Below are 15,996 nucleotides of genomic sequence, written 5' to 3'. Positions count from 1 at the left end.
AATGTATATATGCATTAATGTATGGCAGATGTTAACTATTGGTGAATCTAGGTAAAGGATGTTTATTTCTATAGATTTCAATTTTTCAAAACAAAAATCTCTTCACTTGCTGGCTTCGTCAATAGAGCATGCAACTCTTGATCTCGGGGTTATGAGTTTGAGCCCCCTGTTGGGTGTAAAGATTACTGGGGGAAAAAAATCCTAAAATTAACCCTCTAAAGTGTGGGTTCCATTTGTGTGTGTGTGTTTGTGTTCCATTATTAAGGAGTGCCTGGTTTGCTCAGTTGACAGAGCATGCAACTCTTAATGTCAGGGTCATGAGTTCAAGCTTCACATGGGCATGAAGCCTACATTAAAAAAAAAAAAAGAGGAAATGATAGATTTGAGTCAATATTTCTTTAAAGAAATTTGTACTAAGTGGCTAAAACCACAATCGATTATATTTTCTCCTTTGCTACACAATGTTGCAAGTATAAATGTGTGGTTCTTTTCAAGGTCTCAATATTATGGATTGCAATTTTAAACACAAAAAAAGTTTCTTCCATTTTCCTAGTTTTGTGAAAATTTATAATGAAACATGCCAAACCAAAAAAAAAAAAAAGAAAAAGAAAAGAAATTTAATGAACAATGTTAAACTTTAGATTTATTTATTTATTTATTTATTTATTTTTAAAAGATTTTATTTATTTATTCATGAGAGACTCAGAGAGAGAGAGGCAGAGACACAGGCAGAGGTAGAAGCAGGCTCCATGTAGGGAGCCTAATGTGGGACTCGATCCTGGGTCTTCAGGATCAGGCCCTGGGCTGAAGGCAGCGCTAAACCGCTGAGCCACCCGGGCTGCCCAGAATTTATTATTATTTTAAATACTAAAAAGAGTTTCTAAAAAATCTAAAATCCAATAATGAAAGATTAGTGAAATAAATTCCAGTGCGTCTATAACTATATGTAACCATTTTAAAAATATGTTGTAGGAGAATAAGCTTAGGGAAATGCCAGTTTTATTTTGATAAGGAAATAAAGCAAATTATAAAAGATTATATATGCTGTATAATTTTATTAAAAATGTGTCTGAAAAGAATTGATGTGAATTAGGATGACTTCTGTTTTCTACTTTGCGCCAGTGAACATGTATTTATTATTTTGTAATTAAGAAATAATGATAATTTAGGTAAATATTTCAAAAGCATGGCCTAATATGCACCAGTAAGATGAGACCCTTCATTGTTTTCAGATTGGGAACCTAAAATAGAATAAAATAATTCTTTGCGTGTAATGTTTTTCTTTTGAAAGTCCTCTATTCCAATAGGAGTCATCATGGCATTACTTTTTCTAGATGATTCTTGAGTTAGTGAAGCCAGATTTAATGATTAAGAATCTAACAGGCATTTTTTTCCAGCAGTTGCAAGATAATGAAGTCTGGTAAGTACTGTAGTAAACAGTCCAGTACTAGACAGTCCAGTTCATGTTCTATATGTTGGGGGCTGTGAGGTGAGTGTCAAAGTTCTGGTCACAGGTAAATGTGTCCTTTGCAGACCTAGCAACAGTAGCACAAGAAAAGGAGAGGCACGCCCCAAATGGAAGCCTGAAGCCAAAGTGCCACTTCAGACCCTGCATATGACTTCTGAGAATCAAGAGAAAGTGAAAGCTCTTCTCCGGGACTTGCAGGAACAAGATGCAGATGCTGGATCTGAGTAAATTATTTTATTTAAGTAAATTAGTATATTAAGGAAGTTATATTGGCAGTGGGAAGGTCCTGTGTGTCTTTGGAACACTTTTCAATACTGATCCTATTGTGACAATGTAATTAGTTGAAGGTGAGCCAAAAGAAATACAAGAATAATTATTCAGCAGCAATTTTAGAATGAGTTTGTTTTGCAATATCTGTGAGCAGTACAGATTCCCTTTTCATCTTTTTTTTCTGAGGACAATGCTCAAATGGATTCCATAATTGCTTTATTGAGAGCCTTTCAAATAAAACCTTGTAGTGAACAAATAGCAGTATTGTTCTAGGAGCAAGTATTGAGTTGATCAGATGAAGTCTTAGGAGTATACTTTCTCATAACCATCTGCTTAAGAGAAACAACTTTTACTCTTTTGGCTGTTTTGCTTTGTGATTTCAGTCAAAGAAGTCAATTCATTCCATTTGCCAGAATTAATGGATGATCAGTCATGAACAGCTCAATTTCCATCCTATCTACAAATCTCTTTATCTGTTTTAGATTTAGGAAAGGTGGTGATGCAGCAAAGCAAAAACTTAGGGATGGTTTTTATGAGTGAGGAGAGAGGATAGCCAGAGCTTCTGTAGTTAAGAATACAGGCTCTGGGATCAGACTGCCTTGGTGGAAAGCTCTAGTTGCTCTTTACTGTATAACCTTTGGCAGTTACTAATTCTGAGTTTTAGTTGGTCATCGGAAAAATGGCGATTCCAATAGTATCTGATTAAGGGTTAGTAGAAAGATTTTTAAAGAAATAGAACATATAAAACACTTCACCTAGTACTTGGCATGTAATAAATGCCTGATAAATATTAATTGCCAAGATATAAATGAAGAGATCAGTAAACATTTAAATCAGTGACTGAAGAATGGTTAGGATCCTATGTCCTTTGGCTCCTTGAACTAAATTCTTAGACACTTGCTAAATTTTTCTTTGACATATGTGGAAATTAATCTAATAAATGAAAATGTTATCTTTGTCAGAAGAAGCATTTCTGGGGAGGAGGAAGATGATGAGCCTGATTGTGATGATGAACAGTACTGGTCTGCTGGACGAGAAGCTTCCCTTGTTCCAGACTGTGAGCCATTGGAATATGCTGGCTCAGGCCCAGTGGAGCCTCATAATCCAGAATTTACAGTCTCAACATTTGCAGTGCAGAAACTTTCCAGGTGATTGCTTTCAACATTTATAGGAGTTAGGGGAGAACTGAAGAAACTGAAATCATACTATAAACCCAACTACCCCCCACCTTGAATACTTTCCTATTGTGTGGGTTTCAGTGGTGCCTGATAGGTCTAATATCCTCTTTCATGTTTTTTTTAAAAAATATTTTATTTATTTATTTAGGAGGGACACAGAGAGAGAGAGGGAGAGACATAGGTAGAGGGAGAAGCAGGCTCCATGCAGGAAGCCAGATGTGGGACTTGATCCCAGGACTCAGGGATCACGCCCTGAGCCAAAAGCAGATGCCCAACCACCGAGCCACCCAGGCGTCCCAATATCCTCTCTTTTAGAACAAACTGATTAGGGAATATTACCAGAAACTTTCAAAATACAGATCCTGCCTATAACTTACAACTTCACATAAACATTTAACTGAATCTTGCTTTTGTGATTTGATACTACTTAATATTTTTTATCATGTTTCACCCTTGCTAGGTATGGTTTCAACACTGAACGCTGTCAGGCAGCCCTGAGGATTTGTGATGGAGATGTGGGGGCATCACTAGAACATCTGCTCACACAATGTTTTTCAGAGACATTTGGAGAGAAGATGAAGATCTCTGAGGCAGTTGCCCATGTAAGCGTGGAAGAGTGTGTAGAACAGCGGCAGGAAGAGGCATTTGCTCTCAAGTCAATCTGTGGAGAAAAATTTATAGAAAGAATTCAGAACCGAGTCTGGACCATTGGATTAGAACTGGAGTATTTGACGAGTAAATTCTGCAAATCCAAGCAAAAGGAAAGTACCAAAAATATACAGGAGACTACTCTTGAAATCTGTAAATTTTACCTCAAAGGAAATTGTAAATTTGGATCAAGATGCAAATTCAAACATGAAGTGCCCCCAAATCAAATTGTCGGAAGAGCAGAAAGAATTGTAGATGATTCTCATCTTAATGCTCATGAAGATGCCTCTTTTTTATATGAACTTGAAATCCGATTTTCTAAAGACCACAAATACCCTTACCAAGCTCCCCTTGTGGCATTTTATTCTACCAATGAGAATCTACCTCTGGCTTGTCGTTTACATATTTCTGAGTTCCTTTACGGCAAGGCCTTGACATTTGCAGAAACTTCAGAACCTGTTGTATATTCTTTGATAACCCTTTTAGAGGAAGAATCAGAAATATTCAATTTACTAACAAATACCCATCACAAGTACAGTGTCCCTCCTGTGAACTTTATGCCAGTATCCTCTGGAAGAATAAACAATCCTATCTGTCGTAAACCAGTGATCCCAAATAATTCTTTTACATCAAGTCAAATTGCTGAAGGTATGTAAGGCCTTGACTGAGTGGAGGGCTTTCTGGATTGGGCATTCAGAATGGTGGATTAAGGAAGTCAGAGTTTCCAAGGGCTGCTCTAGGATCTCTTGGTGATGTTAGGCAAGTCATTCTTCTTGGTCCATGGGCAAAAAGGAATGAGAATCCTCTGAACTGTGGCCTAACTTTAATTGTAAGTCCCAATTTTGTCACCATAATTGGGCTCTTTGTATTGAAAGTCTGTAGTGATGTATAAGTTGATTCTAGCAGTTGGGGATTGGAAGAACCTTAAAGCAACTTTCTAGGAAATGTTTCATTTAATTCATTTGTTTTACTTCTGATGCTTTACACAGAATTACTTTCAAATGAGTTTTTAGAGATATTTCTCTTTCTGGAGTACACTAGACCCCCAAAATTCATTATCTTAGGGCTATCTTTATGAACCCCTAAATCCTCAATTTAAAAAAATGTGTGTGCAAGCTTCTGGCTTTATCAAAATCCAGATTTGTTATACAGATTTTTACACTATAATTAAACAATTATATTACACTATAATTAAACTGCCAAAGAATTCTCTCTTGTTACCATCGTTCTTTGAGAGAAACAAGTTCTTATTATTTTACAAGATTTCTTAGGTAAACATCAATAAGTAAAGAACAATGAAATTGCATTGAGATGTGGATGATGGACAGTGGGTAGATGTACTCACTAGTTACTTGCTCCCAAATGGCAGCTTCTAGCATGTGAGATTCAAATATATTCCTTAAGAAATGACAAAATGTGTGGCATAGACTTTTTTTTTTAAGTAACAGCTTTATTGAGATAAAATTTACATACCATTAAATCTACCCTTAATTTTAAAGTGTACAATTCAGTGGGTTTTTAGTATATTCACAGGGTTGTACAACCGTGACCACTATCTAATTTCAGAACATTTTTATCAACCCTAAAAGAAACCTCATACTTACTTATTAGCAGTGAGTCCTCATTTCTTCCTTCCCTCAACCCCTGACAGTTATGAATTTACATTCTGTCTCTATGCATTTGCCTATTCTGTACACTTCACGGAAATGGAATCATACGATATATGGCTTTTGTGAGTGGCTTCTTTCACTTAGCATCATGTTTTTAGGTTCATTCATATTGTAGGGTGTATCAATACTTCATTTTACTGCTGACTAATATTCCATTACATAGACATGCCATATTTTGTTTATCAATATATCACTTAATAGACATTTGGGTTGTTGTATGTTAGAGGATTTTAGGAATACCTTGCAAGTAGTTGAAACTTTTGGTTAATTCCTTGAATGTAAAAAGTCTGTGGAATTAAGGTGTGTCATGATTTTTTTTCTTCGTTTTAAATTTGGTTTAGCAGCCACTTGTACTTGATTAAAGTTTATTTGAAGATCGATTTTAAGTTCTTGAGCAGTAGAAATAGTTGAATTTTTTGTTGTTACTTTATTAGATAGTGACTTCCCCCCTTTGCTAAAGAAAGGGCTCCATATCGAAAATGTTTCCTTTTATCCCCTTCAAGTTGAAAAAGAATCAGAACCTGAGGAGGAGACAGATGAGGATGAAGGTCCTGCACCAGTTATAGTGGAGAATGAAAGCTATGTGAACCTTAAGAAAAAGATTTCCAAAAGATATGACTGGCAGGCAAAATCAGTATATGCTGAAAATGCTAAAATCTGCAAGCAGTTCCGAATAAAACAGGTAGAGTATTCTGAGATAATGGCTAGCATTGCCTCCCTAATGTGTGGATGAATGGATTAGGCATTAGGAAACCTTGGCTACCCTCCCTAGTATACTTTTGGTTTTCTCTAACTCTGAGTGGTCAAAGTGTCTGCATGCCACAGCAAATATGGGTGCATGTTCTGGATAGTTTTGGAAAATCCAGTGGCTGGTGACAATGAAACACGCATATATACCAAATATTCTCAGAATCACGTGGCTTTGGTACTCTGATACAAGATCTGATAAGTGAAATAAAAGTTAATACTGTGATTTACATTAGAAAGAATAGGGGATCCCTGGGTGGCGCAGCGGATTGGCGCCTGCCTTTGGCCCAGGGCGCGATCCTAGAGACCCGGGATCGAGTCCCATGTCGGGCTCCCGGTGCATGGAGCCTGCTTCTCCCTCTGCCTGTGTCTCTGCCTCTCTCTCTCTCTCTGTGACTATCATAAATTAAAAAAAAAAAATTACATTAGAAAGAATAGCATAGAAAGGAGAAGGACAAGGAGAGACCCTTACCCCATTTCAGAGGATCACAGGATAAATAACTTGCCCAAAGTCACATAGCTAGTAGGTGGCAACACATGGGTTGGAGTTAATTCTCTGTTTCTAAAGTCCATGCTGTTTTTACTCCATTCACACAAAGATTATCTTAGAACCTAAAGTGAACTTTTAGGGCACAGTGGGGTGTTGGGTGTAGGACAAAAGCTTACCCATTTTGGGGATTGAATTAGATGCTGTTTAATGGCTCTTCTAATTATGAGGCTCTAATTCTGATTTTAACACAGTATAACACTATCGCATATTACAGTGCAATACCTGTAGGACATCAAAAGAAATAGGAATTCACACCATAAATAGTAAGGTGATAGAAACCAAAAATTGCACATTCCAATTTGATCAGTTTGTGTTCAGAGATGATTAGTTTATATGATAAAATTATATGCAGAAAATAATATATTAGTATGAATTTCTTTTTTTTTTTAATTTTTATTTATTTATGATAGTCACACAGAGAGAGAGGCAGAGACAGAGACATAGGCAGAGGGAGAAGCAGGCCCCATGCACCGGGAGCCCGACGTGGGATTCGATCCCGGGTCTCCAGGATCACGCCCTGGGCCAAAGGCAGGCGCTAAACCACTGCGCCACCCAGGGATCCCTAGTATGAATTTCTTATTCAAAAATACATCTTTAGTTTTAACATGCACTACAGTGTTTATTGGCCATTGGATGTCAGACTGAATTACATATATGTGATGCCTGGCCAAAAAGAACCCTTTCATGAGTGCTCTTACTGATTTTAGTAAAAATCTAATGCTGTCCAATATGGTAGCCCCTAGCTACGTGGGCTATTTAAATTTAAATTAATTAAATTGAAATTAAATAAAATTTATAATTCAGTTTATCAGTAGCACTGGCCACATTTTAAGTGCTCCCTAGCCACATGTAGCCAGAGGTTGTTATACTGGACAATACTAATATAGGACATTTCCACTAACAGGGAAAGTTCTATTGGATAGTGCTGATGCAGAGACTCTTGCTAGCACCATGTAGTGCTAAGCAGGATGGTTTATTTCTCTTGTAAGATCTTGCAGTTTATTCAGATATAGGAAAACCATGAAGATTTCACAACTTATTCTGGCTGATTCTCTGAGCAGCCTCCTGACTTTAAGTCATCAACACCTAATCCTAACAAATCTGCAGTTTCTATCTCTGAACAAATTATTAAAGAGCAAAAAGGGTGGGTCAAGCTATGGGATTCCACACTCAGAGTTTGTGAAAGATGATTCAAAGTAACCTAACTGATGCCTTATCTTTTATGTTGTTAGGCTTCCAGACAGTTCCAGTCAATTCTGCAAGAAAGACAATCACTCCCTGCGTGGGAAGAAAGAGAAACCATTCTTAAATTGTTGAGTGAGCACCAAGTGCTTGTTATAAGTGGTATGACTGGGTAAGAATGCAATTTATTTGTAATGTAGCTTTCAATCCATTAATATGGTGTGTACACTGGTTACCATAACCAGTTCTATGTGTAAAAAACTAGTAGCTGTTATTATTTGTGCTCTTTCTGGTATGATATGAAATAATATTTCACAGAACATAATATTGCAGGTCTGCAGCCATTTAAAACATTTTTTTTAAAGATTTATTTGAGAAAGAGAGAGAGAGAGAGCACAAATGCACAGTGGGGAAGGGCACAGGGAGGGAAAATCTTAAGCAGACTCCATGCTGAGCATAGAGTTGGACATGCACCATCCAGACATCCCTAACTGAAAGCTTTTAACAGGCCTATTTTTAAATGTAAAGGATAGATCCAGAACATTTATTTATTTTAAAAGATTTATTTATTTTAGAGCATGCATGCAAGGTGGGGAAGGGGCAGAGGGAGAGGGAGAGAGAATCCTCAAGCAGACTCCTCCCATTGAGCACAGAGCCCAATGGGGAGCTCAATCCCAGGACCCTGAGATCATGACCTGAGCTGAAATCAAGAGCTAGCTGCTTAACCAACTGAGCCACACAGATGCCCTTACAGAATATTTAACTTGGGAACTTTCATCTTCTAAATTTATTCTGACTTTCTTAGAGCTTTTATTTGTTCTTTTAAGAACAACTTAAGGCATATTTCTTTTCCTGTCTCACACTTTTCATATGTTATCCAAACTTATTTAACAGGGACAGGTCATAGGCTTAATTTAATTCTATATTCGTAGGTATTCAACCTAGTAATTACATTTGTGCCCAGACTCACTGATACAGTACTAATCTGAGATCTTCTGGCTTCTTATTTTTTAACCTCAGTCCACTTGTAGCCAAATCAGTAAGATAATACATAAAATCATAAGACAATACTCCTACTTCTTTAGGATTCAAATACAGAGTTTATATTCCTAGAGGTGTTTACAGAACTTAATCTATTGTTTACTCAATTGTCCCAATTTTACAATGATACTAAATTAATATATGATTGCTCTGTTCATCCAAGTGCAAGTTCCTAGCAGTTTTGGGCTGTAGGTAACAAGGCAGTAGGTTGGTTTAGAAGATAAATGAAGCTGAACAAGTTTTATTATAATTAGCTTTCTCACTTCTCACTTCCCTCATTGCACATAATTGCTTTTTTTTTTTTTTTTTTAACTAGCACTTGAAAACTCTCATTTTAGGACTTATTTGTTTTGACATACAGATGTGGGAAAACCACACAGATTCCTCAGTTTATTCTGGATGATTCTCTGAGCGGACCACCTGAGAAGGTGGCTAACATCATCTGTACCCAGCCCCGACGAATCTCAGCAATATCTGTTGCTGAACGTGTTGCTAAAGAAAGGACAGAAAGAGTGGGTCTGACTGTGGGGTACCAGATCCGGCTGGAAAGTGTCAAGGTTTGTATACTCTGCTGGTTTCCTGATAACAGAAATTTTGTTTCTGTTATCAGGAATTCTTGGGGCCTAGGGACTCATGGGCAAGTTGGGATACGTACCTCAGTACAACTTAAGACCTTTAAGAAATATTTTGGTATAAGAACTCTTATTTGAATGTATTTCATTTCTTCTATAAAGATCTTTTATTCTTTATTGGAAGAAATGATCTAGTAATTGCTGTTTTACTCTTAAACTTGGGACTTAATCCATTCAACCAAATAAGAAATGGACAAATTCAGAATTGAGTTCATCACTCATTGTTGCTTTTATGTTTTATAATAACTTTGAATGCTTTTATGAGTTGTAAACTTAAAATTTTGATATGAAGTAGAAAAGCTTTAAATGTTGTTGCCAATAAGAAACTATGCATTCAGTGCAGTTTCCTATTAAATGGAACTACTGAGGTTTTCAAGATTCTTTGTCCCTATCCATTCAAAATGGCTTTGCCATATTGGCCTTGAAAGTATTTCCTTTTTTCAAAAATTCCATGAATGCTTTCTGTGCCCTTTTACATGTAAGTCCTCAGCCACCAGACTGTTGTACTGCACCACAGGCGTGCTGCTGAGAAGGCTGGAAGGAGATACATCTCTCCAAGGAGTCACCCATATCATTGTTGATGAAGTTCATGAGAGGACAGAAGAAAGGTAAAACAAGGATCTTCCAAACAAACAGCCACATACTTAAAACAAAGACATCACTGAAATAATTTTGTTCTGTTTCTAATTCAGTTTTCATAGAGCAAAAGAGGAAGGCCACAGAGAAGGCCAAGTTAGAGAAGAGGAACTGCTTCCCTGATATCCAGGGTCTGGAACACTAGAAATGCTAGGAGGGCACATGTTCTTCACTAGAAGAGTTATCTTGTTACAGGGACATCTTCTACTAGGAGATACTTTACACCCTCCTGGGCCTCGTGCTGAGCTGGGCTTGGTACCTAGTAGAAATAGCAGTTGTAACATACACTGTAGTTGATAGATTGGTCAATATGTGCTTCCTTCTTAGTTCATTTGGTCTGTCATTCAGTCCTGACATTCATTCATTCATTTATTTATTGAGACTGGGTTAAGTGCAGAGTGAACTGTTAACTGTTGGGGATACTAGAGTGAATGAGCATATGTGATTCTCCTTTATCTCATGGTCTGGAAGGAAAAAGAAATAATGAACAAATAAATAAAGAGTTACAAATTGGAGTAAGTGCCATGAAGGAATAAACAGGATGCTCTCTTTTGGGAGGAGAGATTCATGAGATGGTCAGAGGTGATCTCTCTCAAGAGATGACGTTTAAATTAAAAATGGAAGTATGAGAAGGCATCCCATGTGACAGCTGGGGGCAAGGCTAGCATTTGCAGGCTCTGGTGGGAAAGGGTGTCATGAGCCCAGAAGCTGGAGGAAGGCCTGTGCAGAGCTGGTTGTAGTAAATGAGGGGAAAAGTAGTGGGTAGAAGAGGCAGGAGCCAGATCTTCCAGGACCTCGTATACCATGGACAATAAAGCATTTAGATTTTTTTTTTTTTTAAAGATTTTATTTATTTTGGGAAGCCTGAGTGGCTCAGCAGTTGAGCACCTGTCTGGCTCAGGGCACGATCCCGGATTCCTGGGTTTGAGTCCCACATTGGACTCCTTGCATGGAACCTGCTTCTCCCTCTACCTGTGTCTCTGCCTCTCTCTCTCTCTCTCTCTCTCTCTCTGTGTCTCATGAATAAATAAATAAAATCTTTAAAAAAAATTTTTTTTATTTATTCTTTTGAGAGAGTTGAAAGTACAAGAGCATGAGGGGGGCAGTACTGCAGAGGGAGAAGCAGACCCGAAGCAGGGCCCCATCACAGGACCCCAGGATCATGACCTGAGCCAAAGGCAGATGCTTAACTGACTGAGCCACCCAAGCACCCCTTAGATTTTATTTTAATGGAATTAGAAGTCATTAAGGGGTTGGGACATAAACTCAAAATCCTCAATATTTTAAAAGGAAGGGCTAATAGATGATATCAACCATAGTTTGTCATGTGGATCATGTTCGATAACAACAAAAAAAATTGTAGGGGAGAAAAAAGACCATAAAATTTTGAGACTTCCCCAAAAAGACTATCCTATTATCCTATTATATCCTATCTAGAAAAGAAGCAAAGTCTAAGTAAAGTTGTCAGACTGACAGAGAAGCAGAAAATAGCTAATAGCAAAATTTAAAAAAGAAACATGAAGAGTTCCCAACTATTGCTGATAAAAAATTTTTACAAACTGAATAGAGAAGACATGGCTAGAAGACTATTTGTTCAAAGAAATAAATACATTGATATGCTAGTAAACAAGAAATATGAAGTAATTAGACACTAAAGAAAAGCAGACTTAAAGAATACATCAAAATAGGGACGCCTGGGTGGCTCAGTGGTTGAGCGTCTGCCTTTGGCTCAGGGCCTGATCCCGCAGTCCCGGGATCAAGTCCCACATTGGGCTTCCTGCATGGAGCCTGCTTCTCCCTCTGTCTATGTCTCTGCCTCTCTCTCTCTGTGTGTGTCTCTCATGAATAAATAAATAAAATCTTAAAAAAAAAAAAAAGAATAGATCAAAATAAAGTGGGAGGCAGAGACATAGGCAGAGGGAGAAGCAGGCTCCCCTCAGGAAGCCTGATGCAGGACTTGATCCCAGGACCCCAGGTTCACAACCTGAGCCAAAGGCAGATGCTCAAGCACTGAGCCACCCATGGGTCCCAACAATAGTAAATTTTAAATGACTCTATAGAGTCATTTACACTCTGGGAATACAGAAAACACTGGGAATCTTTAAGGGGCAAATAATCTTTTTGTAGAGACTCCAGAAAACAGGAGGGAAAAAATAAATGGTAAGTCATTTCATTTTGCATGTAAATGTTCAAGTGAACATTTGAAAGAAGAAAATTTTTTCATTAAATAAGTTGGAGGAGGAAATCAAATATAACATTCAACCAGATTAATAATATTTAAATGATTATATTATGAAAATACATTTAAAACTTTAGGGGAAATTATATCCAGTATAATTTTAAGTATAAAGAATGGCTTTGGATTTCATAATATTTATATTTCCACATACCCAGAGAACTGAAAACTGAAGCATAGTTCTGGATCTGGTTTCTAGCGGTAATCATGTTCTCAAAAGTAAAAGATTTCATAAAACTTAATGTGGAATATCAACAGTTAAAAATTCAAAATATTTTAACATCTGAATAAAGATAAGTTACTGTAGAAGGGAGATCCAGACATACCAATCTATGGGAAAGCAGTATACAGATTAAAAGAAAAAGAAAAAGCAAGGGAATACTTGCTAGCTCAGATAGAAAAGGAGAAAAAATGAGAGTAAAATCTAGGAACTAAGATCGGTAAAAATATAGACAAAATTGAAGGTTGAATATACAAAAGTTACAGTTGTGTTAGTTTAAAATTTTAAATGAATTTCCTGGTCATAGAGGTAACCAAGTTTGATTTTTCTAAATATTTAGAAAGTATCAAAGAAATGTCAAGAATAGTTTCTGTACCCTATATAATAGTTTCCTGTTACAGTTTTGATCTGTTTTCTTCTGGGAATGTATTAGGAGTTAGGGGAGAGATGTGATAGAGAGAGATAATGTGTCTCTACAAACACTATTGGAGTTTTCTGTACTCCTTTTGATGTAATAGTTAACATAATAGCATGAGCTATCTTTGAAGTTAATAATTGCATAAGGAGATTTTAAAGCATGGATATACTATAAATTATTTAAGCTTTTCCTATTGACACATTATTTCCTTTTCCCTAAAAAAGAAAAAAAATCATTAATGCAATTACATTAGCTCATGAAATTAAAGAGAACTAAATAGTACAATAATATACTGTCATTGAAAAAGCAATACAGGGGGCACCTGCTGGCTCAGTTGATAGAACATGAGACTCTTGGTCTTGAGGTTGAAAGTTCGAGCCCCACATTGGGCTTGGGGCCTACTATACATATTTTTTAATTTTTCTTTTTCTTCAGGCAGTACAGATAAAATGGAAGTCCTCACCATTCTCTCCCCAGAGATAACTATGGGCATCAGACTGATGATATGTCCTTCTATACATTGACATGTATGTTTACTTTGTTAGAAATAGGTACTTTTATTTTCTGGCCTTTTTTGTCTTACACAAATGATATGCTCAATTAGTAAGTCAAAGAATATTTATTGGGCACTTACTATTCTCCAGACATTGTGCTAGATTACTTTTATTAGTGAACAAAGTAGACCAAAATCCTTGTCCTAATAAAGCTTATATTCTAATGGATGAGCTCAACAATAAGAAAGATAAATAAGTAGAATATGTTAACTGCTAAGAAAGGGTAACTGCTAAGGGTGATATGAAATGCAGAGAAGGGGAGCATTTGAATTTTTAAACAGGGTAGCCAGAGAAGAGAAGGCCTGGCTGAAAATGTATCTTTGAGTAAAGACTTGAAGGAAGTGAGGGAGCTACCTGTGAATGTCCAGGAGAAGCCCATTCCAGGCAGATTAATAACATGTGCAAAGTACATGAGGTACTCCTTAAGGACAGCAAGGAGTACAGTGTGGGTAGAGTGAGTGAATAAGGGGAGAGCAACAGGAGATGAGCGGTGGTGATGCAGATCATGTCATGTAGGACCTAACTTGTTAGTGAGGACTTTAATAAGTCATCAGAGGATTGTGAGAAGAGTGGCACAGTAAGATTTACATTGAATAGAATTGTTGGTCTGTTCTATTGAGAATAGAGTACAAAGGGGATGCTGAGGCAAGGATATTGCTTTTCTATGGTGCATATTATTCTACAACTTGGGTTTTTTTCACTATGTCTTAGAGATGTTTTCATATCAGTATCAAAGCTCTACCTTATTCCTTTTATCTGCCTGTTATTCCACAGAATGGGTGATTTTACTGTAGTTAATGACTTCTTGGTTGATGGATATTTAAGTAGTTTCCATTGTTATACTATTATAAACAATGCAATCATGAAAATCTTTGTATATTCTTCATTATGTACATGTAGATATCAAGAAGTAGAATTATCAAAGGCAATGATAGATCCTATTGGTATTTTGATTGGTACTACACGGATTTTAGTTTATTGCAGGGGGTATCTTTATAATTTTAAGTTCACATCTAGGATCATGACACATCTTTCTGTGAGATTTGTAGTTTTTTTCACATAGATCTTACACATTCCATGCTTAAAATTCACCAAAATTCATTTTTGAATGAATTTTAATTCATTTTTATGTATTGAATTTGTTTGATCTTTAGGTGTTTCTTTTATTTCCTTTAGTGACTTCTTGCTACTGGTTTTGAAGGACATTGTGTTGCAGAGACCAAATCTTCAAGTTATTCTAATGAGCGCAACTTTAAATGCTGAACTCTTTTCAGAATATTTCAGTTCCTGCCCAGTTATTACTATACCAGGTGATTAAAATGCATCCTTAAATATGCACTGTTCTAATAAGCAAGTGTAATTATTTTTGAAGTTCATTTGAGATATAAAATAACAGGTATTTATACTTATTTTTTAGAAGAGTGATTCACTTATAACAAAATTATGACCAAATAACAAAATTAACAAAGAAGTAACATATCCATTTGCTAAGAGATTTCAGTTTTATATGTGCTTTTTATTTTTTTTTTTTTAAGATTTTATTTATTTATTCATGAGAGACAGAGAGAGAGAGAGGCAGAGACACAGGCAGAGGGAGAAGCAGGCTCCATGCAAGGAGCCCGACGCGGGACTCCATCCCGGGCCCCCAGCATCACACTCCGAGCTGCAGGTGGCACTAAACCGCTGTGCCACCGGGGCTGCCTTATATGTGCTTTTTTAAAAAGTCTAGACTAATAGGATTTCTAGGATTCCATTGTGTTTAACATCAAAGTGTAAGTTAATAATGGTAAAATGTCATAAAGAGGGAAGTTGTATCTGTATAGCATGTTGATTCATTGCTAGAATCTGCTAACTTTCTGGAGGTTGGTCTACTCTGAGAGAAAGTAAAATTGAATAGTCTGTGTCTTTTGGTGTTTCAGTCTCATTGTGGGATTGATTTATCACTATGGGCTTTGCTTTAACCTTTTGCAGTTGATTGCCAAAGGAAGAATTTGGGGATAATTTTTTTTAAGATTTTTAAAATTTATTTATTCATGTAAGACACAGAAAGAGACAGGTAGAGAGACATAGGCAGAGGGAGAAGCAGGAGCTCCCTGCAAGGAGCTCGATGCGGGACTCGATCCCAGATCCCGGGATTATGCCCTGAACTGAAGGCAGATTCTCAACTGCTGAGTCACCCAGGCGTCCCATTTTTTTTTTTTTAAGATTTTATTTATTTGTTCAGAGAGGCAGAGACATAGGCAGATAGAGAAGCAGGCTACAAAAAAGAAGAAGAAGAAGAAGAAGAAGAAGAAGAAGAAGAAGAAGAAGAAGAAGCAGGCTACATGCAGGGACCCTGATGTGGGACCCAATCCCAGAACTCCAAGATCATGCCCTGGGCCGAAGGCAGGCACTCAACTGCTGAGCCACCCAGGTGTCCCAAATTTGGGGATAATTTTGAGGATAATGATATTATTTCTTCTAGTTGTTGGTTAGAGGGAGGAAAGGGGGAGGGTGGGAAAAGTGTGTAACTGGTTTTAAAAAAAGAGGTTAAAAAAAGTCTTATT

At 36.9% G+C, this 15,996-nt stretch overlaps 1 protein-coding gene across 7 annotated transcripts in view; it reads left to right on the top strand.

Moving 5' to 3' along the window:
- Nucleotides 1-15,996, top strand: part of DHX57 (DExH-box helicase 57) — a 63,720-nt gene that overhangs the window by 14,562 nt on the left and 33,162 nt on the right. For all 7 annotated transcript variants that reach the window (XM_055327025.1, XM_055327024.1, XM_055327023.1 and 4 more), the window contains 8 exons: nt 1,534-1,692; nt 2,701-2,886; nt 3,377-4,212; nt 5,738-5,916; nt 7,764-7,885; nt 9,116-9,311; nt 9,870-9,994; nt 14,627-14,760. In XM_055327025.1, coding sequence (XP_055183000.1) covers nt 1,534-1,692; nt 2,701-2,886; nt 3,377-4,212; nt 5,738-5,916; nt 7,764-7,885; nt 9,116-9,311; nt 9,870-9,994; nt 14,627-14,760 — 1,937 coding nt within the window. The remainder of the gene's footprint in view (nt 1-1,533; nt 1,693-2,700; nt 2,887-3,376; nt 4,213-5,737; nt 5,917-7,763; nt 7,886-9,115; nt 9,312-9,869; nt 9,995-14,626; nt 14,761-15,996) is intronic.

This window comes from Nyctereutes procyonoides, unplaced genomic scaffold (assembly GCF_905146905.1).
Source record: "Nyctereutes procyonoides isolate TBG_1078 unplaced genomic scaffold, NYPRO_anot_genome, whole genome shotgun sequence".
NCBI classification, from domain to species: domain Eukaryota; kingdom Metazoa; phylum Chordata; class Mammalia; order Carnivora; family Canidae; genus Nyctereutes; species Nyctereutes procyonoides.
This window is presented reverse-complemented; position numbering and strand designations above follow the sequence as displayed.